At 57.2% G+C, this 23660-nt stretch overlaps 1 protein-coding gene across 1 annotated transcript in view; it reads left to right on the plus strand.

The window, feature by feature from the left end:
- The window catches only part of IGFN1 (immunoglobulin like and fibronectin type III domain containing 1), a 46503-nt gene that overhangs the window by 10455 nt on the left and 12388 nt on the right, over positions 1 to 23660 (plus strand). Inside the window, 14 exon segments of the mRNA XM_027774556.1 lie at positions 1045 to 1213; positions 2678 to 2950; positions 3971 to 4227; positions 7876 to 8351; positions 8831 to 8946; positions 8949 to 10814; positions 11246 to 11370; positions 12025 to 12166; positions 12523 to 12822; positions 13301 to 13600; positions 14028 to 14201; positions 16862 to 16990; positions 20906 to 21208; positions 22130 to 22218. Coding sequence (XP_027630357.1) covers positions 1045 to 1213; positions 2678 to 2950; positions 3971 to 4227; positions 7876 to 8351; positions 8831 to 8946; positions 8949 to 10814; positions 11246 to 11370; positions 12025 to 12166; positions 12523 to 12822; positions 13301 to 13600; positions 14028 to 14201; positions 16862 to 16990; positions 20906 to 21208; positions 22130 to 22218 — 4719 coding nt within the window.

Genomic DNA, 23660 nt, shown 5'->3' on the forward strand with positions numbered 1-23660 from the left:
TTCCAGCATCCATGGTCACTCCTCACCTGCAGTGAGATGCCCCTGACCACCTTGTGTCATTCTCTGTGTCCCTCCAGCCCCATCCTAGCACCCCTTACCCCCTTTTTCCCACCTAGTTCTATTTCTTCCTAGCATAAGTCATTTACTTACTTACGAAGTTTATTATTTATCTGTCCCCTCCGTTGGATGTGAGTTCCCTGGGAGTCTGTTTTATTCATTGACGTGTCCCAAGGACCTACAACAGTGCCTGGATGCACATAGCGGGCACCTGAGAAGTGTTAGCTATTGTTAACATTCAGCGGGTTGACATCAATCCAGGGCTTGGTTATGTGGCCGTGTGTACAGAATCGTGGGTTTGGTAGAGCTTAAAGATATCTGAAGAGGGCCAGCGGGTGGTGTGATGGTTAAAGTGCTGGACTCCCATATGGTCAACCACAGTTCAAGTCCTGGACCTGGTGACTTGCTTTGTCACTTTCCCTCCTTCTCTCCTTCTCTGGTTACATTAAAAAATAATTATAATAAATAAAATGAAATAAATAATAATTTTTTTTAAAAAAAGATATCTGAGGTTGGAAAGTTCTCTAAATGAAATAAATAATAATTTTTTTAAAAAAAAGATATCTGAGATTGGAAAGTTCATCCTCGTGAATGGATGGATGAGCTGAGGCCCTGGACCATAGGTTGTCCATCATCCGTCCCCACTGCCCCCCACCCGTGGCAGCTAATCTTACTGCTTGGCAGTAACTGCACAGGTGGGCTGGAACCTCAGCAATCGCTGGTGCCTGTTTACAGCACTGTAGATTTCCACTCCGTGGGGAGAGACGGGACATTCCCAGAGTGCGTTCCCATCCGCCTAGCAACCCCTGTTCCATGTCCTCGAAGCCCTGCTGTCCACCACCAAGGGGACAGGATGCACTCCATGCCCTCACAGTTCCAGGAACGTGTTGTTTGGTCCTGGGCTGCTCATAGCCAGAGTGGGATCAGACACGAGGCACAGGGATCGCACTGAGACCCCGACTACCGCCTCTCCCATTTGCGTTCCAGGACGGTGAAATGATCCCCTATGGCTTCGACAACCAGACCAAGCACTGCCTGCGGCGGCTGGGGAAACGCTACAACTTCCAGATCCTGGATCTGAGGCCTGAGGACTCTGGCATTTACCAGGTCAAGGTGGAGGACACCGTGGTCTTCTCCACAGAACTGGAGGCCAGCGGTGAGTGGTCTGCACTGAAGTCTGCGTGGAGGACATCTGGTGGGCGTGGGTCTGTGTGTGTGTAAAGGGGTACACGTGACGTGGTCCCCTTGCAAAAACAACCAGGAGAGAGATGCTCACTCAGACAGCCCAACAACAACGGCCTCTGTTCTCCAAGTGCCTCGGTCTAAGTCGTGCTTCCCAGTGCTGAGCTGGGCTCCCCTAACATCCAGCCCTGACACAGATCCATGTGTCGTGCCCCTGCCTCGGACTGTCGGCAGCAACCAACTATCAGTATTTTCCACCAGACCCCGACTATGTGGCAGCCTCAAGCCACAGCCCCATAGCTCCCCTCCCTCCCACTGTGTGTCCTCAGGTCCCTAGCTGGGTCTCCACCCGGCCAGACACACTTGTGCCCGATACTGCCTCCTCTGTGCCTGCTTCCCTTGTCCCCTTCCTATCTGGGAACCACCTCTGGCTATCATCTAACCCTTCCCACAAGCATCTGGGTCCACATCACCCCCAGAGCACCTGACAGCTCCAGGGGATGCGTGTAAGGACAAGCAGAGGCGCGGAAGGAAGCTCTGGGCAGATAGATCACAAAGAACATGGCCAAACTAGGTCAGGGAGAGGGAGGGATGAACTGTCTCAGCAGGCCGGGCTGTCCAGTGTGGGAAAAGGAGCCAGGACTTTGGAGGTAGCCAGACCTGGGTGTGAATCCTGCCTGGGCCACCTCTTAGCAGCAGAAGATTGAGGCAAGCCATTTAATATTTTTAAGCCTCAATTTCCTTACCTATTTTAAAAAATAGTAATACCTACTTTAGAGGTCAGGGGACTAGCAGGTGGCATGGTGGTTAAGGCACTGGACACTCCCACATGGCCAACCACAGTTCGAGTCCCAGACCTGGTGGCTTGCTTTCTCACTTTCTCTTTCTCTCTGTGTGTCTCGCTCTGGTCAAATTAAAATAAAATAAAATAAATGAATGAATAAAATTAAATAAATAATTATTTTTTAAAAAGAGAGAAAGAAGGTCATAAGAATGGATAAGACAATGTAAGAGGGGTTTTCAAAAAGTTAATTGAAATGTATATTACAAAAAAAAAAATGACTTAAGGATGGTTTTCAAAAAATTTTGCACTGAAATAAACCAGGTGCTTTAATTCCATTCTTCCATGAACTTTTGAATTCCCCTCACCGATAAAGCGCTGGCTCTCAGCACGTTGGTTTCCTTCCCGTACTCACCTTACCCCCAGATATAACTTAAGGTTTTGAGTGATGGAATTCCAGAGCCGAAAATAGCCTCACTGATCATGACCTAATTATAATCCCTCAATTTGCGTGGGGGAAACTGACGTCTGGGTGGGAGGTCCGAGGTGACACAGGGCGTTTGTGACTGAATTGGGTTTCTGAACCCCCTGTCCGCGGCAGCAGGTCGCAGTGTCATGCCGCCCAGCCAAAGTCCCCCATCCCTGCTCTCCTTGCAGCCATCCCGCCCCGCGTGGTGGTCCCACTGGCCGAAGCCCGCTGTGAGGAGCAGGGTGATGCGGTCTTCGAGTGCACCCTCTCCAACCCCTGTCCCAGTGCTATCTGGCATTTCCAGCGCCGGCCACTCCGGCCCAGCGACAAATATGAAGTATCTGTGTCCCCTGATGGGCTGACCCATCGGCTGGTGGTGAAGGGGACCCGATTTGCAGACATGGGCCTCTATTCTCTGGGCACTGGCCTCCACACTTCCAGCGCCTGGCTGGTAGTTGAAGGTACGTGGTTCCCAGAGGACTCTTCCTGCCTCCAGGGTGTAAGCCCTCAAGGCCGGGGAGGGCCTGAGGGAGGCCTGGTAGGGAGGCTCCCTTTGGCCAGTTACTTGTTTTTGGATGATCCCCTCAGGCAGGGAAAATGAGGAGGGCTCCTTGGGCCTGTTCTTGGTCCCCTGCAGTGCAGACCCTCCTGGGCCAGCAGGGAATCAGCTGCAGCTGTTCCACAAGGCCTCTTGGTGTTACTCTAAGGCACAAGTTCAAGATGGCCCTAGAGGCCTGTAAAAAGTGTGGGACAGGAGTCAGCTTCAGTGTGGATGAGAAGCCCCTGGATCAGACCTGAGAAGCCCTTAACCTCCCTGGGGATTGGAATTTGCATTCAAGATAATCCCAGGAGAGTGCAAATTAGACCTATGTAAAGTAGGTGGTAGGATAGGTAGATCTTTTTTAAGAACATGAACTGTGGGACCAGATGGCATAATGGTTACATCGTTGGACTCCCACATAGTCGAATGTGGTTCAAGTCACAGACCCTATGACTTAAAACTCGTGCAGGTGCATGTGTGTGCATGCCCAAGATCCTGAGAGGAGAATGGAGGATAAGGGATTGTGGTGTGACCATCCCTCCGGGGTGGGGGTGATTTCTAACTCTCTGCCTCTGTCTCTGTCTCTCCAATGAGTGCATGTGCCCTATAGTAAAAATCACCCCCAAGAACTGTTTGTGGCAGTTCGGTATGCAAATGACGTTCCATGTATGCATGTGCTCTACATCCTGGTGACCTGGGTAGCAGGCAGCCTGTGGGTGCAGGATGAGGGCTGGTGATGGAGCTCAGCCATCGAGCCCCTAGAACATCCTGGCTCCCCACTAGTGGTCAGTGTGCTTCTCTATGGGGGAAACCAAGGGTCAGGCAAGTCAGCTGGGGTCAGACAGGCGTGGCCTGGTTTATTAATGATAGGGGTTTTGATCTCTTCTTTTGTCTCTCCCTGCGGACATTGACCACCCATGTGAACAACGCCTCATGGAAGCAGGAAGAGACAAAGACCTTCAGACCACAGGTGCTGACGGGCTGTCGCAGGGGCAAGGAGTCCAGGCCTCAGAAGCAGATTCCAGGCGCATCGGTTGTGGGGGAGAGACTTCCAGAGAACAGGGCCCCGTGGGGGGCTCCTTGGAGGGAGCTGACTGGACTTGTGGGCTCCAGGTCCCAGCCAGCCTGGGCAGGGGTATTCCTGGCAGTCATGGCAACTCCTTGATGGGGGACGAAGGGGCAGCTGACTGTGCCAGGGTACCTGGGCAGGAGAGAAAGGGCTTTCTAGACCCGGAGGGAGGCAGAGTTGTTCCCGCTGGAGAAAGTCAGTCCCCCAGAGATGGAGCCTGGGGTGCAAACCTTTCAGAGTGGCCCCCTCTACAGCGAGAGGGCCCAGAGCCAGGGTTGAGTGTCACAGAGAGGCCACAGCAAGATCCTGGCAGAGAGCGCGAAGGGGACAGGTGCTGGGGGCCACCAGGAAGCCGGAAGGCTCAGGGCGGAGGCCTGGGAGACAGCAGGGAAGGAAAGGAGCACCAGGGAGACGGAGGCTGGCTGGACAGGCATGGCCAGGAACAGCTCTGGGCCTCAGGCAGGGAAAATGAGGAGGGCTCCTTGGGCCTGTTCTTGGTCCCCTGCAGTGCAGACCCTCCTGGGCCAGCAGGGAATCAGCTGCAGCTGTTCCACAAGGCCTCTTGGTGTTACTCTAAGGCACAAGTTCAAGATGGCCCTAGAGGCCTGTAAAAAGTGTGGGACAGGAGTCAGCTTCAGTGTGGATGAGAAGCCCCTGGATCAGACCTGAGAAGCCCTTAACCTCCCTGGGGATTGGAATTTGCATTCAAGATAATCCCAGGAGAGTGCAAATTAGACCTATGTAAAGTAGGTGGTAGGATAGGTAGATCTTTTTTAAGAACATGAACTGTGGGACCAGATGGCATAATGGTTACATCGTTGGACTCCCACATAGTCGAATGTGGTTCAAGTCACAGACCCTATGACTTAAAACTCGTGCAGGTGCATGTGTGTGCATGCCCAAGATCCTGAGAGGAGAATGGAGGATAAGGGATTGTAGTGTGACCATCCCTCCGGGGTGGGGGTGATTTCTAACTCTCTGCCTCTGTCTCTGTCTCTCCAATGAGTGCATGTGCCCTATAGTAAAAATCACCCCCAAGAACTGTTTGTGGCAGTTCGGTATGCAAATGACGTTCCATGTATGCATGTGCTCTACATCCTGGTGACCTGGGTAGCAGGCAGCCTGTGGGTGCAGGATGAGGGCTGGTGATGGAGCTCAGCCATCGAGCCCCTAGAACATCCTGGCTCCCCACTAGTGGTCAGTGTGCTTCTCTATGGGGGAAACCAAGGGTCAGGCAAGTCAGCTGGGGTCAGACAGGCGTGGCCTGGTTTATTAATGATAGGGGTTTTGATCTCTTCTTTTGTCTCTCCCTGCGGACATTGACCACCCATGTGAACAACGCCTCGTGGAAGCAGGAAGGGACAAAGACCTTCAGACCACAGGTGCTGACGGGCTGTCGCAGGGGCAAGGAGTCCAGGCCTCAGAAGCAGATTCCAGGCGCATCGGTTGTGGGGGAGAGACTTCCAGAGAACAGGGCCCCGTGGGGGGCTCCTTGGAGGGAGCTGACTGGACTTGTGGGCTCCAGGTCCCAGCCAGCCTGGGCAGGGGTATTCCTGGCAGTCATGGCAACTCCTTGATGGGGGACGAAGGGGCAGCTGACTGTGCCAGGGTACCTGGGCAGGAGAGAAAGGGCTTTCTAGACCCGGAGGGAGGCAGAGTTGTTCCCGCTGGAGAAAGTCAGTCCCCCAGAGATGGAGCCTGGGGTGCAAACCTTTCAGAGTGGCCCCCTCTACAGCGAGAGGGCCCAGAGCCAGGGTTGAGTGTCACAGAGAGGCCACAGCAAGATCCTGGCAGAGAGCGCGAAGGGGACAGGTGCTGGGGGCCACCAGGAAGCCGGAAGGCTCAGGGCGGAGGCCTGGGAGACAGCAGGGAAGGAAAGGAGCACCAGGGAGACGGAGGCTGGCTGGACAGGCATGGCCAGGAACAGCTCTGGGAGGCTCAGCAGGGAACTGGGAGAGGAAGGAGGGCCCTGTGGGGGTCCCCATCTGATCCTGGGGGGTCTTGGCCAGAAGGAGAAGAGATGGAGGAGTTTCTGCAGGGTGATAGCCAGGCCGAGATAGAGGGAGGGGATGGTCTGAGTAGGGGAAGGGAGAGAGGCATGGCTGAGACAGTATGGGGTAGAGGGATTGGCCCAGGGCCGGCAGGAGCCAGCCAGGGAGCAGGAGGTCCTAGCACCTGGGAGGTTCCTGGAGAAGGAGGTTCTAGCTCCAAGGCAGACACTGACTATGAGTTCTGGGGCTCTCAGGGTGGTAGAGATGCGGACCATGAGGGAGCCAGGGGCTCCTGGGGGCCAGGGCAGCATCCAGGACAGACCTCCGGAGGCAAGGGCTTCCAGCCATCGTCAGTATCCGGTGTTGGAGCTTTCCTCCAGGGGGGCAGGGGCTCTGAGGCCAAAGCTGGGGGCTCACTGCGGGAGGCAGACGACCGAGCTGGGGGGGAGTCTACAGCTAGGGGAAGGGGCTACACAGCTGGTCCTGGGGGACTAGGAGGTCCTGGGGACTGGGGAGATGGCCTACAGGAGCTCAGGGGACGGGGCAACCAGGGGATGCCCGGGGCCTTGGGCAGAGCAGGGGACGGCTCCAGAAACCTCCAATCTTCCCAGGGCTGGACTGCAGGTCAGAGGGGAGCAGAGGGCACTGGTGGAATAGAGTCTGACAGTGCGAGTCCTTGGGATGGCATGGGGTCTAGCCTGAGTAAAACCGGGGCCCACCATGGGCCTGGAGTGCTGGGGTCCAGTGGAGGAAAGGGTGGTGCCCAGGGAACTGGGCTGATGGAGCCTGGGCAGGGGGTGGGTGCCAGAAACCACAGGATGACTGGGTCTCCAGGCCCGCGTACTCAGAGGTCCAGGGGGACACTGGGAGATACGGAAGGAATAAGAGGTCCAGTAGCAATGGGGTCTGAACTAGATTTCTGCGATGGGTCAGGGGGCTCCAGAGGAAAAGGACCCCAAAGTATGACAGGCTATGATGGTGGCTTAGGGGATCTGGGGACAATGGAGTCTAGGTATGGGGATGGCATAGGGTACTCTAGGGGAACAGACCCTGGAAATGGTGCTAGTTACAGTGATGGCTCGGGGGTTCCAGGAGGAATGGGGTCTGGCCATGATCCAAGGTACAGAGTTGCCTCCGGGGTGCTTGGGAGAACAGAGTCTTTGGAAGGAGATGCTCACAGGCATGGCTCAGGGATGGCAGGAGGAACAGGGTCTGGCCATGGTATTGGATACAGAGTTGATTCGGGGGTGCCTGGAGCAGAATCTGAGGAAGGGGGTGCTCACAGGCATGGTTCGGGAATGTCGGGAAAAATGGGGTCTGGCCATGGTGCTGGGTATAGAGTTGACTCTGGGGTACCTGGAGCAGAGTCTGAGGAAGGGGGTGATCACAAGCGTGGCTCGGGGGTATCAGGAAGAATGGGGTCTGGCCATGGTGCTGGGCATAGAGTTAAATCTGGTGTACCTGGAACAAAGTCTGAGGAAGGGGGTGCTCACAGGCATGGCTTGGGGGTGTCAGGAAGAATGGGGTCTGGCCATGGTGCTGGGCATAGAGTTAAATCTGGTGTACCTGGAACAAAGTCTGAGGAAGGGGGTGCTCACAGGCATGGCTCAGGGGCATCAGGAAAAATGGGGTCTGGCCATGGTGCTGGGTATAGAGTCGCCTCTGGGGCACCTGGAATAGACTCTAAAGAAGAGGGTGCTCACAGGCATGGCTCGGAGGTGTCAGGAAGAATGGGGTCTGGCCATGGAGCCGGGTATAGAGTTGACTCTGGGGTATCCGGAGCAGAGTCTGAGGAAGGAGGTGCTCACAGGCATGGCCCGGGGGTGCCAGCAGGAGTGGGGTCTGGCCATCGTGCCGGGTATGGAGTTGACTCTGGGGTACCTGGAGCAGAGTCTGAGGAAGGAGGTGCTCACAGGCATGGCCCGGGGGTGCCAGCAGGAGTGGGGTCTGGCCATCGTGCCGGGTATGGAGTTGACTCTGGGGTACCTGGAGCAGAGTCTGAGGAAGGGGGTGCTCACAGGCATGGCTCAGGGGTGCATGGGGGAGGGTGGCCTGGAGACAAAGATCACCATAGTCCTGCAGGAGGGACATCCGGGAGGGTTGCAGTTCTCAAAAATGGCACAGACAGCCCTGATGGAGTGCCTGGGGGTGAAGCCTGGAGCTGGGATGCACCCCAAGCACAAGGAGAAATGGGCTCTGTGGGAGGGCATCGTTCTGGTGGTGGTGTGGGGGGTCCTGGTGGTCTCGAGGCCTTGGGACCAGTGGGCACTGTGGGGGAGGGACTCTTGGAAGCAGATCCAGAGGGCTCTGGAAGAGCAAGGCCTTGGAGTCAGAGTGGGGATTATGGGGGCCCCAGAGCCTCGGGGGCCATGGAGGCCTTTGGAGAAGGAGGCTGTGGAGATAGCACTAGGGGTCCAGGGCCTATGGGGCCAGGGTCTCCAAGGACAGGGGATATAGGGAGGTTTGGCACCTCTGGAGCTGGAACTGACCTTCTGGACAGTCTCACGGCAGGTTCTGGGAGCCCGTGGGCTTCTGGGTCTGGCACTGGGCTGGGGTATGGGGATGGTTCAGGAATTCCAGGGTCTCAGGGATCTGGGGGCAGGATGGCTTCTGGAGGAGGATCAAGGAGCCTCGGGCCTGGGAGAATGAGGCCAGGCAATGAGGCAGGCTCTAGGGACGGTTCGGGGGGCCTGGGAGGAATGGGATCAGCAGACGGGGCAGCTGGCAGGGATAGGCTTAGGGGATCTGGGGAAGTGTGGTCCATGGATGAAGCAGGACAGAGAAGAGACACAGGCGCTCCTGAGGGGATGGGGTCAGGGTGCCACGCAGGTTATAGGAATGTTTCAGGGGACAGGGGATGGGGTCAGGGTGCCACGCAGGTTATGGGAATGTTTCTGTGGATTCTGGAAGGAGTCCATTTGGAAGTGACATAGGGTATAAGAGTGGTTTGGAGGATTCTGGATGCATTTTGTCATGGAGTGAGGCAGGTGGTAGGGATGGCTTGGGCGGTACTGGGGGAATGGGGATAGCGGGTGAAGGTGGTGATAGGGGAGGCCCGGGTGGACCCAGGAAAGCAGGGTCAGAGCACGAGGCGGGCCATGGAGATGGACCGGGGGGGCTTGGAGTCCCAGGTTCATTGGCAAGAATGAAGCCTGAGGTTGGACCTGGAGGCCACAGAGCCAGGGGGCTCGGGGCAGGCCATTGGGCGGGATCAGAGCATGGCACAAACTCTAAGGGTGGTCCTGAGCAGAGCAGAGGAGTGGGGCTTGTGGATGGGGCAAGTCCAGGGGTGGCTGGAGTGGTGGGCATTGCAGATAGCATGGCACTTGGGGACAGCCTCAGGAATCTGGGGGCACTAGGGACCCAGGGAGGGTCACAGACTCCTTCAGATGGGCCAGCCTCAGAGAACCCTCCTGGGGGCTACGGAACCTCCAGGCTCCCTGAGTCCACGAGGGCTGCTGTGTCTAGGGGGAAGTCGGGCCTCAGAGAGGGCCAAGAGGGTTCTGGCGTGCCAGGGTCTCCTAGGGGCAGGGGGACTCTCAGGGGGGAGGGTGGGTCTGCAGACCCAGCAGGGAGCATGAGAACTTCTGGGTGTCTTGATAGTAGGGGGACAGTGGAGGGTGAGACCTGGGTGGGGACAGATGCTCCAGACTCTGGACAAGAATGGGATTTTGGGACAGCAGGCTCTGGGACAGCAGACAGGGCTAGGGTGGCTGGTCAGGGGCAGTGGGCACCTCAGGGAAGTGAGGGCTTCCCGCAGGGAGCTGGGAGGACAGGGGCAGGTTCAGGGAGAACAGCGGGGGCAGGCCAGGTGGTGGAAGGCAGCTCCACACCCGGGGGAAACGGCAAATCAACATCAGGGCCTGCCGAGCGGCAAGGGCTGAGCAACGCCTGGGCATCCGGCGGGCAAGACCAGGGGTCGGGCCAAGGCAGCACAGGTGCTGGGAGCCAACCCCCCAGCTCCAGGGCCTCCCAGTCTCTGCAGGGGAAAGAGGCCACTTTCAGTGGGACCTACAGAAGGCCAGGGGGCTCAAGGGGCAGGAAGGCCGCACCAGGCCAGGAAGCAGTTGGTGAATGGCAAAGTCCAAGTTCCCTGGACAGCGAAGGCTCGAGTTCTAGAAGGGACAGACCTGAGGACACAGAACTCGCAAGTGTTCTGGGCAAGGAGGATTCTGCTGAGTTGGGGAATGGCCTCACGCCAGCACCTGGGAAATCAGGAGTTCGGAGACCCTGGAGTGGCCAAGATGGTCCGCTGGGCAGAAAAAGCTCTGGAGACAGATCAGGGGAGAGCTCGGGCCTGGCTTCTCAGCTTGGCACAGGACAGAAAGGAGCAAGGGGGTTCCCTGGGAAGCAGGGGTCTCTGGGAGCTGAGCGTAGCAAGGCCCAAGGTCCTGGGGCCCTGCAGGAATGTGGCAGGTGGGGAACAGAAGAGTCTGGAGGGCCAGGTGGGAGCCCTGGCCCACGTAGCTGCAGCTCTCAGGCACGGGCAGGGGCGAGTGCTGAGGCAGTGAGAAGAGAAAGAGCAGGGGAGGCCAGCAGGGAGAACAGAGGGTCCCCGGGGGAAACTCCAGGCGAAGACTGGAACCCGGAGCCCCTGTGTCGCCCTGGCAGCAGAAGTAGCAAAGGGCACAGGCCAGACATCTCTGGCCAGGGGAGGGATCTCACCCGGCATCCTGGATCCAGATACAAGCCCGGCGCTGGCAGTTTCTCCAAGGAGGCTCGAGGTAGGTCCTTCTCAGCTGGGCGAGGGGAGCTCTCTGGACAGTGGGATGCTCGGGTTGACCCCAATTCCATATTATTAGGAACCTTTGTCAGATGGGGGAGCAACCTCCTCCTCTCTGTGCAGGGGGAACCGGGTGCATGAAGCCCAGAGGCCTCCAGGACACCCGGTCTTCTAACCTATGTCCAATGTGCCAGAGAGGCCTACCTCACTCTCTGGGTCACCCACACTTCCTGCTGTGGGACTTGGGGCCCCTTCACCCACCTTGTACCCCACATTTCCTGTTTCGTCCTCCCTCCTACTGAGAAAAATGAGAGGCTTGGCTTTGCTGACACCAGCCGAGCCAGCTGGCAGGACCACAGTGGCCTCCCAGGGCACAGTGCAGGCCATTGCCCCAGAGGCTGGCCCTTGGGGACTCCCTCTGTGTCTCTCCAGGCCCTGTGGGCCACTTCTCCCAGGGCCTGGCTGACACGGAGGTCCAGCACGGGGAGGCTGCGATGCTCTCCTGTACCCTCACCTGTGACCTGGGGCCTGGCACCTGGTTTAAGGATGGAGTCAAGGTATGCACCGCCCCCACCTTCTCTTTACTGGGGAAAGGGGTAGAGTGAAGCAGAGGACAGGTAGAGGGTAGAGAATTTGCAGTAAGATGCACCCACCCTGGTAGGAGTTGAAATATCCAACAGCTTGGTTGTTTAACATTAAATTGGATTTTTAAAATGCTGTCTCCCTGACTCACTCTTCCCTCCACGCACCCCGTGCTCCTTGCACCTGCTCACACAGCTCTGCCCATCCTCCGAGGCCTCCTATAAGTGGCATCTCCCCATCCTGACCAGATGGGCTCTCCCCAGCCTCCATTGTAGCTGTCATCTCAGGAAGTGACCTGTCATGGGGGTTCAAACAGGTGCCTTGGCACCAGCCAGATCTGGCTTCAAATCTCAGCCCTGCCATAACCAGTTATGTGACCTCAGGCCAGCTGCCGCAGATGCTGGTCTCGTCATCTATTAAATGGGACTAATAATAGTACCTGCTTCAGAAGGTTGCGGCAGATCAGTGCCAGGCCCGGAGTGCCTTAGCACGGCCCGGCACATGATAAGCGCTCAGTTCACACAGCTGTGACTTGATTCCAGAGACTGCGTCAGTGACAGGCCCTGCTTAGCTGCTGGAGGAGTGGGGTGGGTGGGGTGACCGTCTCCTGCTGTGGCCCTCATCTCCAGCTCACCGCCGAGGATGGCGTCATCTTTGAGCAAGACGGTCTCGTGCACAGACTCATCATCGCCCATGTGCAGGGGACCCAGGCTGGGAGGTACAGCTTCGTGGCCGGCAGCGAACAGAGCGAGGCCACCCTGACTGTCCAGGGTGAGGCCCAGCCCTACCCTTTCCTGTCCCACAGTCTTTACCAGGGGACAGGCTCCCCCGTGTACACACCACAGTTGTGACTGGTCTGCAGCCAGTGTCTAATCTCATCTCAGTCTGAGCAGAGGAATTAAAAAGCCCCCCGCCCCGCCCCAGCATCCTCTCTCCTGGGTGAGAAGGCCTGGGTGAGGTCTAACGCGGGTCCTCCTGATGCAGATGAAGCCCGTTCTTGTTCATTCTCACCAAGGGCAGGGACTTCCACACTCCGAGCCCGAACTTCCTGCCCTGGGTACTTCTGTCGCCCTCCCCTGGCTCCCAGGGCCTGTCTTCTTTGACCCCCTTGCTCCTTTGATTTCTAGATCCTCCCACCATTGCTCCAGAGGTGACAGAGAAACTGAGTGAGCCACTGGTGGTGAAGGCCGGGAAGCCAGTGACCATGAAGATCCCCTTCCAGAGCCGTCTCCCTGTCCAGGCTGCCTGGAGAAAGGATGGGGCCGAGGTGGTGGGCAGCAGCGGCAGGGGTGCCCAGGTGGCCCTGGGGGACAGCTACACACGGCTGTGCCTTCCCAGCGTGAGCAGGAAGGACCGTGGCCAGTACAGCGTGACACTGAGGAGCGAGGGCGGCTCCGTGCAGGCCCAGCTCACCCTGCAAGTCCTAGGTGCCAGCCCCACCCTGAGGGTCCCTGGGTGCCAAGGGCAGGTCCAGGGGATGGCTCTGCCAGGGCTGATCCTCATTTTCATACTGTTTAAAGATTAAACCCCTCCTTACTCATCTGCACGCCCTCCCCAAACTCATCTGAGCCCCAGTACCCTGGGCCATAGGGAACTGGTTGGGCGGGATGGTGTCCCCCAGCCATGGTCGGTACCAGTAAGGTAGGGCTGTGGGTATCCAGAGGGCCACATGAATGGTGGGGTGGGCGCAGGGCTGGCACAACCCTGGGTGTGTGTGTACGCGTTGTGGGCAGAGATCAGGGGCCCTGTCTGTCTCAAGAAATGTATGGGCCCCTGGCTAATGGCCAAGGCTCTCTGGGCAGCCCACCCCACTGCAGGCTTCTCCACTGATGAGGGGAAAACCAGCCCACTCCTCTCCAGCTTCTCTGACCCTCTTCTCTCCCTGCTCCTCTTGGTGGGTCCCAGATAAGCCTCGGCCCCCGCAGGGCCCTCTGGAGGTGCAAGATTGCGGTCGGGCCGGCGTCTGCCTCCGCTGGCAGCCCCCGAGGGACGATGGGGGCCAGCCCGTGGTGCACTACGTGGTGGAGAGGCGGCAGGCTGGCAGGAGCACTTGGCTGAAGGTGGCCGAGCCCCCCGCAGACAGCACCACCTTCACCGATGCCCACGTCGAGCAGGGCAGGAAGTACACCTTCCGCGTGCGGGCTGTGACCTCTGAAGGGGTTGGGGAGCCCCTGGAGTCTCAGGAGGTGCTGGTAGCACCTGAGGGTGAGAAAAAGGGTCAGGTTGGGGCTGGGTTACTCCTGGGCTCCCCACTGGGCCCGGAGGATAGGCAGAGGCTGAGGGATGCCAGCCTCTCCCTGAGGGTCTTGGGGCCCTTCTAGAACATTATGGAGACTCCCTACCGCAGCTTCATTCGGGATCTGACAGCCAGAGCAGGAACAGATTTATGGGGTTTCCAGAAGTGAGGGTGGCCAAGCAAAGCTCGTGCTCAGGACCTGGATAGAAACCAGCATCTTCCATCAGATACCCCGAGCCAGGATGGCATCCCCGAGCAGGCTGGCCTGGCCTCGATACTCCCAGAAAAGGACAGTGTGGGGCCCTGCCCTAAACTCCCCATTCCTTCTCCCCCGGGGCCTCCCCGTGGGGCACCTTTCCCTGGGCTCTGGCTGACTGGTGCCTTCTCTGCCCCCAGCTCTCCCCAGGCCCCCTTCCGCCCCTGTCATCGTGAAGGCCTCCAGCCAGGGCATCACACTGACGTGGACGGCGCCTCGGGGCCCTGGCAGTGCCCACATCCTGGGCTACCTGGTTGAGAAGCGCAAGAAGGGTAGCAACACCTGGACGGCCGTGAGCGACCAGCCCATACCGGGTGAGCAGCCCGAGCAGCAGCCCTGTCATCCTGCTTCCAGAGTGTCCGCAGGCTCCCTCCCGGCTCAGGCTCCGGGATCCTTTGGCACTGTCAGTTCAGACTTGTTTTTAACTTGCTAGAGGGCACGTGAGCACACCAGAAAGTGACAGAGAGAGAGCACCCCCCACGGTGCATGGTGATACAGTGACCCCCTCTCCACTTCTCCACCCCATAAGGATCTGGGCACGCACACACATGTGCCGGCCGGTGTGTTTTTCAAACTGCCGGAGCCAGGATTCAAACAGTGATCAGCGATGTGAGATCTGGCTCCCTTGCCCACTAGGCTATGGGCCAGCCCTGACTAGTTTGGTTTAATACAGTGGCTCTCATCCAGGGTAGCCTTGTCCCCTAGGGGACACCTGGCAATGTCTGGAGATGATTTTGATTGTCACAGCTGGGGAGGAGGGGAAGATGTTATTGGCATCCTTGTGAAGAAGCCAGGGATGTCACTAAACACCCTGTAATGCACAGGACCGAGAGCAGGACCCCCACCCCCCACACACACACAAATTCCAAAGGATGCTCTGGCGAAGCTTCCACCGTGCTGAGGCTGAGAAGCCCCAGGTTAGTGGGTGTCCTGGGCGGGACTAGTTGGTGGAGAGGCGGCAGGCTGGCAGGAGCACTTGGCTGAAGGTGGCCGAGCCCCCCGCAGACAGCACCACCTTCACCGATGCCCACGTGGAGCAGGGCAGGAAGTACACCTTCCGCGTGCGGGCTGTGACCTCTGAAGGGGTTGGGGAGCCCCTGGAGTCTCAGGAGGTGCTGGTAGCATCTGAGGGTGAGAAAAAGGGTCAGGTTGGGGCTGGGTTACTCCTGGGCTCCCCACTGGGCCCGGAGGATAGGCAGAGGCTGAGGGATGCCAGCCTCTCCCTGAGGGTCTTGGGGCCCTTCTAGAACATTATGGAGACTCCCTACCGCAGCTTCATTCGGGATCTGACAGCCAGAGCAGGAACAGATTTATGGGGTTTCCAGAAGTGAGGGTGGCCAAGCAAAGCTCGGGCTCAGGACCTGGATAGAAACCAGCATCTTCCATCAGATACCCCGAGCCAGGATGGCATCCCCGAGCAGGCTGGCCTGGCCTCGATACTCCCAGAAAAGGACAGTGTGGGGCCCTGCCCTAAACTCCCCATTCCTTCTCCCCCGGGGCCTCCCCGTGGGGCACCTTTCCCTGGGCTCTGGCTGACTGGTGCCTTCTCTGCCCCCAGCTCTCCCCAGGCCCCCTTCCGCCCCTGTCATCGTGAAGGCCTCCAGCCAGGGCATCACACTGACGTGGACGGCGCCTCGGGGCCCTGGCAGTGCCCACATCCTGGGCTACCTGGTTGAGAAGCGCAAGAAGGGTAGCAACACCTGGACGGCCGTGAGCGACCAGCCCATACCGGGTGAGCAGCCCGAGCAGCAGCCCTGTCATCCTGCTTCCAGAGTGTCCGCAGGCTCCCTCCCGGCTCAGGCTCCGGGATCCTTTGGCACTGTCAGTTCAGACTTGTTTTTAACTTGCTAGAGGGCACGTGAGCACACCAGAAAGTGACAGAGAGAGAGCACCCCCCACGGTGCATGGTGATACAGTGACCCCCTCTCCACTTCTCCACCCCATAAGGATCTGGGCACGCACACACATGTGCCGGCCGGTGTGTTTTTCAAACTGCCGGAGCCAGGATTCAAACAGTGATCAGCGATGTGAGATCTGGCTCCCTTGCCCACTAGGCTATGGGCCAGCCCTGACTAGTTTGGTTTAATACAGTGGCTCTCATCCAGGGTAGCCTTGTCCCCTAGGGGACACCTGGCAATGTCTGGAGATGATTTTGATTGTCACAGCTGGGGAGGAGGGGAAGATGTTATTGGCATCCTTGTGAAGAAGCCAGGGATGTCACTAAACACCCTGTAATGCACAGGACCGAGAGCAGGACCCCCACCCCCCCACACACACACAAATTCCAAAGGATGCTCTGGCGAAGCTTCCACCGTGCTGAGGCTGAGAAGCCCCAGGTTAGTGGGTGTCCTGGGCGGGAGGCAGAGACGCAGCCATTAGCCCTGGCCTCTCCACTTCGGCCTTGACCTTGGGCAGCTCCCTTTCTCTCTAGGTCTCAAGTTTCCTCACCCCTAAAGCAGAGAAAAGTGTCCTCTGCCCCTAACTGCTTTCCGAGATCAGGACGAACTAGGAAAAGCCCAAGGGTGGTAGATGCCATGAACACTTGGCACTTCTGTGCTCTGATGGGGAGCCGAGGCCCATGGAGGGAGGCGCAGGCTCAGAACGGCGCAGGAGAGCTGGTGCCCAGTCAGGCCTGCTCCAGTGCTGCTCAGGGCTGAGGCCCCGCAGGGCCTCGACCTGCTCATCTCTGCTTCATTTAAACATGATGACAACTCCATAAGGCGGAGGAGACCCTCAGGGTCCAGGCGCTTGCCCAAGACCATCCAGCAAGTCAGTGGCAGAAGCACACGGGGCTGTGGGCCCCTCGCTTAGCACCCTCGTCACCTAGAAGAGAACCAAGCACACCTGGATGGATGAATGGGGAGGGATGACTCAGGCCCTGGGCTTGGTCTTCTCCAGAATTTGGGGGCCCCAAGCTATCTCTCTATACATGGTCCCACCCTTATGAGACTAACGTGGGGTGGGCCGTTCACAGAGAGGAAGTGGACCGTGGTGGATGTGCGGCAGGGCTGTCCGTATGAGTTCCGGGTCACGGCCATGGCTCCCTCAGGTCCCGGAGAGCCTGGGCCCCCATCAGATGCTGTCTTTGCTCGGGACCCCATGAGTAAGTAGGGCCCTGCCTGGGATGGGGGTGGGGTGGTGATTGCCCGATAGTGCGAAAGCCAGGGGGCCGGGACAGGAAATCACAGGTTGGGGCAGTCTGGGGGAATGGTCAGGAATGCTGAAAGATAAAGGTCAAAAGGTGAGGTGTATTTTTTTTAACTTTATTTATTATTATATCATTATTACTTTCCAGTTTAATCGGAGAGACACAGAGAGAGAGAGGAAGTGAGAAAGCAAGCCACCACGTCTGAGACTTGAACCGTGGTCGGCCATGTGGGAGTCCAGCGCCTTTAACCACCATGCCATGTATTTCAAGGAGTCTAAGCTGAGATCAAGCAGGTGCAGAGGCTAGGAAGGGGGGGTGCAAAGATTCCTCCCCAGGGTCACGTCACTCACTCTGTGGCCTCTGGGCAGGTCTGTCTCCAAGCTAGCCCACTTGTTCCAAACGTTTTAAATTTAAAAAAGAAAAAGAAAAGGAAAATTCTACCGGAGGGCATGTGCACTGGCCAGGGTTTGGGAGGAAGAAAGGAAAGAGCAAGCAAGAAAGCACCCCCCATGGGGCATGGTCCTTTTCCTCCGTCTCACCCTCCTTTTGGGATTTAGAACACACACACACACACACACACACACACACACATACACAGGTGCCTTGCGTGTTTTTCAAGCTGTCAGGTCTGGACTTGCACTGCACGGTCAGCCATGGGGACCCCACCAGGGCTGACCCTGTGCCAGCCGATTGGCTCAACCCAGTGAGGAGCTACCGTGAGTAGTAGGAGCGGTACCAGAGGAGCCTCCACCCAGGGAGTATTCGTCATCACCTACGAGGTGGCCAGCACTGGGCCGGAAGCTAGGCGAGGCCATCCCGTCTCTGCCCGTAAGAAAGTACAGGGGACCAGAAGATGGCGTGATGGGTTACGTCGCTGGACTCCCACATAGTCGACTATGGTTTGAGTCCTGGACCCAGTGGCTTAAAACACACCAGGCATGTGGGAGTGCATGCCCCATCCCTAGAGAAGAATGGAGAAGGGATTGCAGTGTGGCCATGCCCCCTGGAGAGTGATTTCTCACTTTCTGTAACTCTGTCTCTCCAGTGAATGCACACACCCCTATAGCAGGAATCACAAAAAAAAAAAAAAAAGGAAAGAAAAGAAAGAAAAAAGAGAGTCGAAAGAGTCTAGAGTAACATTTCCCTTCTGCATTCTCGGGAACGCTGCGACACTGGTGCACCGAGACAGGCCAGCAGACACAGGGGACAGCGGGAACATCTCAGCAGATCTGTGACCCAAGATGTGTGTGACGTGAATCTGTGGTGTTTCCAAGTCCTGTGGGAGAGACACCTGTCTGACTGTGTTTGCTCTGAATCACCCCGATTTGAATAGAGACTACCTTCCCCACAAAAAACCTTTTTTTAAGAGAGATTTTTGTTATAGGGTGTGTGCACTCCACAAGAGACAGAGAGAGTCAGAGAGACTGAAAGCAAGAAATCACTCCCACAGGGGGGATGGCTACACCACAATCCCTTCTCCATCCTCCTCCTGGGATCTTGGGCACACGGGCACACATGCACATGTGCCTGGCAGGGGTTTGAAGCCACCAGGTCTGGGACTCAAACCACAGTTGAGTACATGGGAGTCCAGTGATGTAATCATTATGCCATTTGCTGGTTCCAAATACCTATTAAAAACTACACAAGGTGGGACCGGCAGGTGGCATGATGGTCAAGGGCGCTGGACTCCCACATGGCTGATTGTGGTTCAAGTCCCGGACCTGGCAGCTTGCTTTCTCACTGCCCCCCACTTCTCTCTCTCTTTCTCTCTTATCAAATTTAAATAAATAAATAAATAAATAAATAAATAATAAAGTTCGATAAAATAATCCAAAAAAAAAAAGAAAAGACTACACGAGGCATGACCGTGGGAAACCTGCTCTGGCATTCTCATCCCCATCTGAGCCTGTCGTCGAGGGACAGCACAGCCCTCGCACTTGCTGGATCCGCCAGGTGGCAAACACCTCGAGAGCATCCTTTTTTTGAAATTTTTGCCATAGGGCACGTGCGTTTGCTGAAGAGAGAGAGAGAAACAATGAGAGGGAAAGTGAAAAACCACTCCCCAGGAGGAGGGCCATGCTGCAATTCCCTCTCCACTCTCCTGGGATCTTGGGCATGCACGCACACACACCTGTCATGTTTTTCAAACCACCAGGTCCAGGACTTGAACCACAGTCAGCCATGTGGAAGTCCAGTGCTATGTCCAGTATCTACTATGCCACGTACTGGCCCCTCGAGAGCATCTTTGTACCCAGCAGGTCTAGGCTGTTTGACCGAAGCCAACAAGAATAGGACATTCTACTTGTTTAACCATTCAAATGGCAGCTAAGTGTCAGCCCTAGAAAGGCAGCGTGTAGATGAGGCATCTTGCCCTCTGTTAGGGGACCAGACTACTCCCACTTCCCCTCTGTCCTCGCGCTGTCATCGTGATGGCCAGTGGAGACGATGGATGGGAGAGGCCGTGTCCAGGAGAGGCCACAGCAATGGCGGTATTTCCTAGTTTTACTATTAAGCAAGGCCCAACGACCAGCAGAGCACCTGGGAACTTATTCAAAATGCAAAGTCTCAGGGCCAGCAGGTGGCATGCTGGTTAAGGTGCTAGAATCCCACATGGCCAACCACAGTTCGAGTCCTGAACCCAGCGGCTTGAAACTCATACCAGGCATGTGTACATGCATGCCCAAAATCCTGAGAGGAGAATAGAGGAGAAGGGATTGCAGCATGGCCATCCCCCCAAGGGGTGATTTCTCATTCTCCCTCTCTGGCAATCCAACATGCCCTATGGCATAATCTATCTGAGGAAGAAAAAAAAAAGAAGGAAGGAAATGTTCAGTCTCAGATCTCCGTTAGACCTGCTGAGTCAGAAGCTGTCGTTTTAACAACTCCCAGGTGACAGGATACAGATTAAGGTTTGAGAGCACTGCCCTAGGCCCGTGGTGGTCAGATTTTGCTGCATGTCTAGAAACTCCCGGGGAGCTGTTAAAAATTCCAACAGGTCCAGCCACTGTGCCCATCACAGTCTGTAGCTTACTGGACTGCAGAGCTGGAAACCACATGCTGACCGCAGTTCAAGTCCCCAGCCCGGTTGGCCTGAAAGCACACTGGTGTGTCCACAAATGTCCAGGATCCTGGCGGCTGAAGGAAGGGGATCGAGGCACGACCACGCCCTGTAGGAGAGGGGCATTTCACTCGCGCATGTGCACTCTCTCTCTCTCTCTCTTGCACAGGCACTCTATGCACTCGAGAATACTAATGATAGAATGAACCTGAGGCCTAGGCTGCACCCCCGACTAAACGTCAGAACTCTGGGTGGCATCTAGGCACTGTGACTGCAACGTGCAGCCAGACGAGGGCCAGAGCCCTAGACACCTGGGCGACTTCCAAAGCCCTCGCAGGCACAGTGTGCCGTTGGCCTGTTCAGAACCCCGTGGGGAGGCAGGGCTGTTACTCGTGTTCCCATTTAGCTGGGGAGAACAAGAAGCCCTCGCCGAGGGCCCCCGGAAGGCGAGCAGGGTCTTGATCGAGAGCTTAGAGCTCAGAATCCAAAGATCCCTGGTCTTCAGGGATAAAGGCGCCTAAGAGCCCAGCTAAAACATCAGTTTTCAGGACCTGCAGAAGATGGGGAATTAGGGGAGGCGGCAGGCAGGTTGGTGAGTGAGAGGAACGAGGCGGGGAGGCTTCCTGGGATCTGTGTGCATAACCCGGAAAGGACCAGAGAGACAGGGCTTGGCTACAGGCAGGTGCTCAGGAAAGTCTGGAGGCAGAATCCCCAGGTGGAAGAACCCCTGGGCTCCACAGGACAGCTAATGAATGCTAGCCCCCTTAGGAGGGGGCGACGCCATTCCTGACATTCCCGTGGTGCCTGGCCAGGACCCCCAGGACCCGTGCGAGACCTCCAGGTCACAGACACATCGCACACCAGCATCACCCTGAGCTGGGTCGGGCCGGACACGCAGGACGGGGACGAAGCCCAGGGATACGTGGTGGAGCTGTGCGGCTCAGACAGTCTCCAGTGGAGCCCGTGCCACGCGGGCACCGTGCCGGTCACCACCCACACGATCAAAGGGCTTCGGCCCCGGGAGGGCTACTTCATACGGGTGACGGCAGTTAACGACGGGGGCCGCAGCCAGCCCACCGCCCTGGACACATCAGTGCAGGCCATGCCTGAGACGGGTGAGTGCCACCCCCTCCCCTACCCCAGCCCTGCCCGCCCTTCCCGAGAGGGGCCCCCAGCAGCAGCCAGGCATGTGCCGACCCAGTGTAATGAAGTAACATGCCACCCCCTCCCCTACCCCAGCCCTGCCCGTCCTTCCCGAGAGGGGCCCCCAGCAGCAGCCAGGCATGCGCCGCCGACCCAGTGTAACGAAGTAACATTCCCTGAGCACCCACTATGTGCCTCTCAGAAACGCTCTCACACAACGCCACAGGCCGTTGTCTGCATGTGCACTGTGCAGAGAAACTGAGGCCCAGGGCACTCGGCTTAGCCTCTCCGCCAGGACTGCAACCAGGCGACTCCAGAGTCGGTGCTTTCTCTAGGGTTCTGGCTGCCGCCGAGGCACGGACCAAGAAGGCACAGGCGCCGCTCAGCTCGGGCCGGTTGTGTTTTGCATGGAACGTGCCCTGCCTCCCCATGACCCACAGGAGGGTTTATTTCCCTCTGGACTTTAATCACCAGAACCCGCTGATCCGTCTCTGACCCAAGCTGACACTGGCCCGGCCCAGCTGACCCCAGTCGCCACTGTGTCTAGTGAAAAGCCCACCGCCCCGGAGTCCAGAGCCCCCAGATCCTGTCCTGGCTCTGTCCCTAATGCAGAATGACCTCAGAAGTCACTTCCTGTCTCAGGTTACCTCACCTGCAAACCAGAAGTCTTCCTCCAGCCCAGCCTAACCCCAGCCCTGTCCCTGCGGCAGCTCCTGTTCCTCTCCGGCTAACACCCCACCAGCTCCTGGAGCTCCCCCCAGGAGTCTCCTCTCAACGCCCCTCTGATTCCTTGAGAACCCCTCCCCCCAGTCACTGGACTCTAGACTGGCTGCTCCAGTCCCACCTCACTGGGGATTGTGGAGGGAGGTGACTCTCCGTCTTGTGTCTTCCAGTCTCTCCCAAGTTCCTCCTGGACTCCAGCATGAAGGACTCGCTGACGGTCAGGGCGGGGGACACCATCCGCGTGCCTGTCTCCTTTGAGGTGAGTGTTCTAGGAAGGCCATGGGGAGGGGAGCCCAGAGCGACCAAGGGAGCCACGCTGGGCCTGGACCCTCTTTTCTCCCCTGTTCCCTCCTGGACCCTAGGCAGGGACCTGGGCTTGTGCAGGGAATCAGGCTCAGAGAGGTGAGGAAGGGGGAGGGTCCTCCTTGAAGGCTCAGGTATGAGGTGGCCTGCGGAGGTGGTGGGGGGGCCATTCTGCTCTGCGCCTTCAAGTCCCTCTAGTGGCAGCTACCGGCAGTGCTTCCTGCAGCTGGTGCTCTCACTTTCCTCCACTTGTAAATCAGGGGATCCCAGGGGCCTGCAGTGTAGACCTTCTCCTTTGGCTTCAGAATGTATTTCTGTGCAAGCACGTGCCTGCCTTTGGCTCAGGACGGTCAGCACCAGCAGTACCTCCCGACTGCGCGTACAGTTCGACAACCGCACGGGGGTTAGAAGCACACGGTCTGGGCCCAAATTCCGCTGTCAGTGCTCTCTAGCTGTTTGGCTTTGCAGAAATATCTTCACCTCTCTGTTTCAACTTCGACCTCTGTCTGAGGGCATAACAATAGTAACTTATCCCAAAGAGTTGTTCTGAGGACTCAAGGGATTAAGGCACTGCAAGCATACGAACAGCCTGGGATAAGGCGAGCCCCGTGTGTGCTCCTTATTACTGTTGTTTTTAAAACCATCATCTGTGTGGGAAGCTCACAGATGGCCGAGCCGGAGTCAAACCCAGATCTGTCGTCCTCTAAATTACATATGTGTTCTTACCTATTAGATCCTAACGACAATGACATGACACCCGTATTTAACACACACTGAGTGTTTTCTAGGTCCTCGGCCCTATTCTTGGTACTTCTCATGTGTTTGTAAGTCCTTGGGTTGGGGCTGGCAGTTGGCGTAATGGCTATGTCGCTGGACTCCCATGCAGTCGACTGCAGTTTGAGTCCTAGACTTGGTGGCTTAAACTCACGCCTGGCATGTGTGTGTGCGTGCCCAAGATCCTGAGAGGAGAAGGTATTGTGGTGTGGCCATCCCCTCTGGGGGGTGATTTCTCACTTTCTGTCTCTTTGTCTCTCTCTCTCTGTCTTTCTGTCAAGCGCAATCGCCCTATAGCAAAAACCTCTAAAAAAAAAAAAGAGAGAGAGAGTAAGTCCTTGGGTCAGCCCCTGAGGTGAGTTGCTGTGGGCATCCCATTTGGCTCTGAAGCTCACTGGGCCCACAGGAGAGTCCCACAGGGGCTAGTGGCCCGGCCATCAGACAGCTGCACTGGCCTCCACACCCCAGCCAGCGTCAGTGAGATCTAGGCTGGACCTTCTAGTTTCCCAGGACCATCACAGGGACTCCCAAGCCATCCCCTATCTGGTCTTGAACGCCAGTGGTCACATCCTGTTCCCTGAGTACCTCCTCACTCCACTGAGTCCCACTCTCGCCACTAAACCC

The sequence above is a fragment of the Tupaia chinensis genome, unplaced genomic scaffold, assembly GCF_000334495.1.
Source record: "Tupaia chinensis unplaced genomic scaffold, TupChi_1.0 Scaffold000453_2, whole genome shotgun sequence".
Lineage (NCBI taxonomy): Eukaryota > Metazoa > Chordata > Mammalia > Scandentia > Tupaiidae > Tupaia > Tupaia belangeri.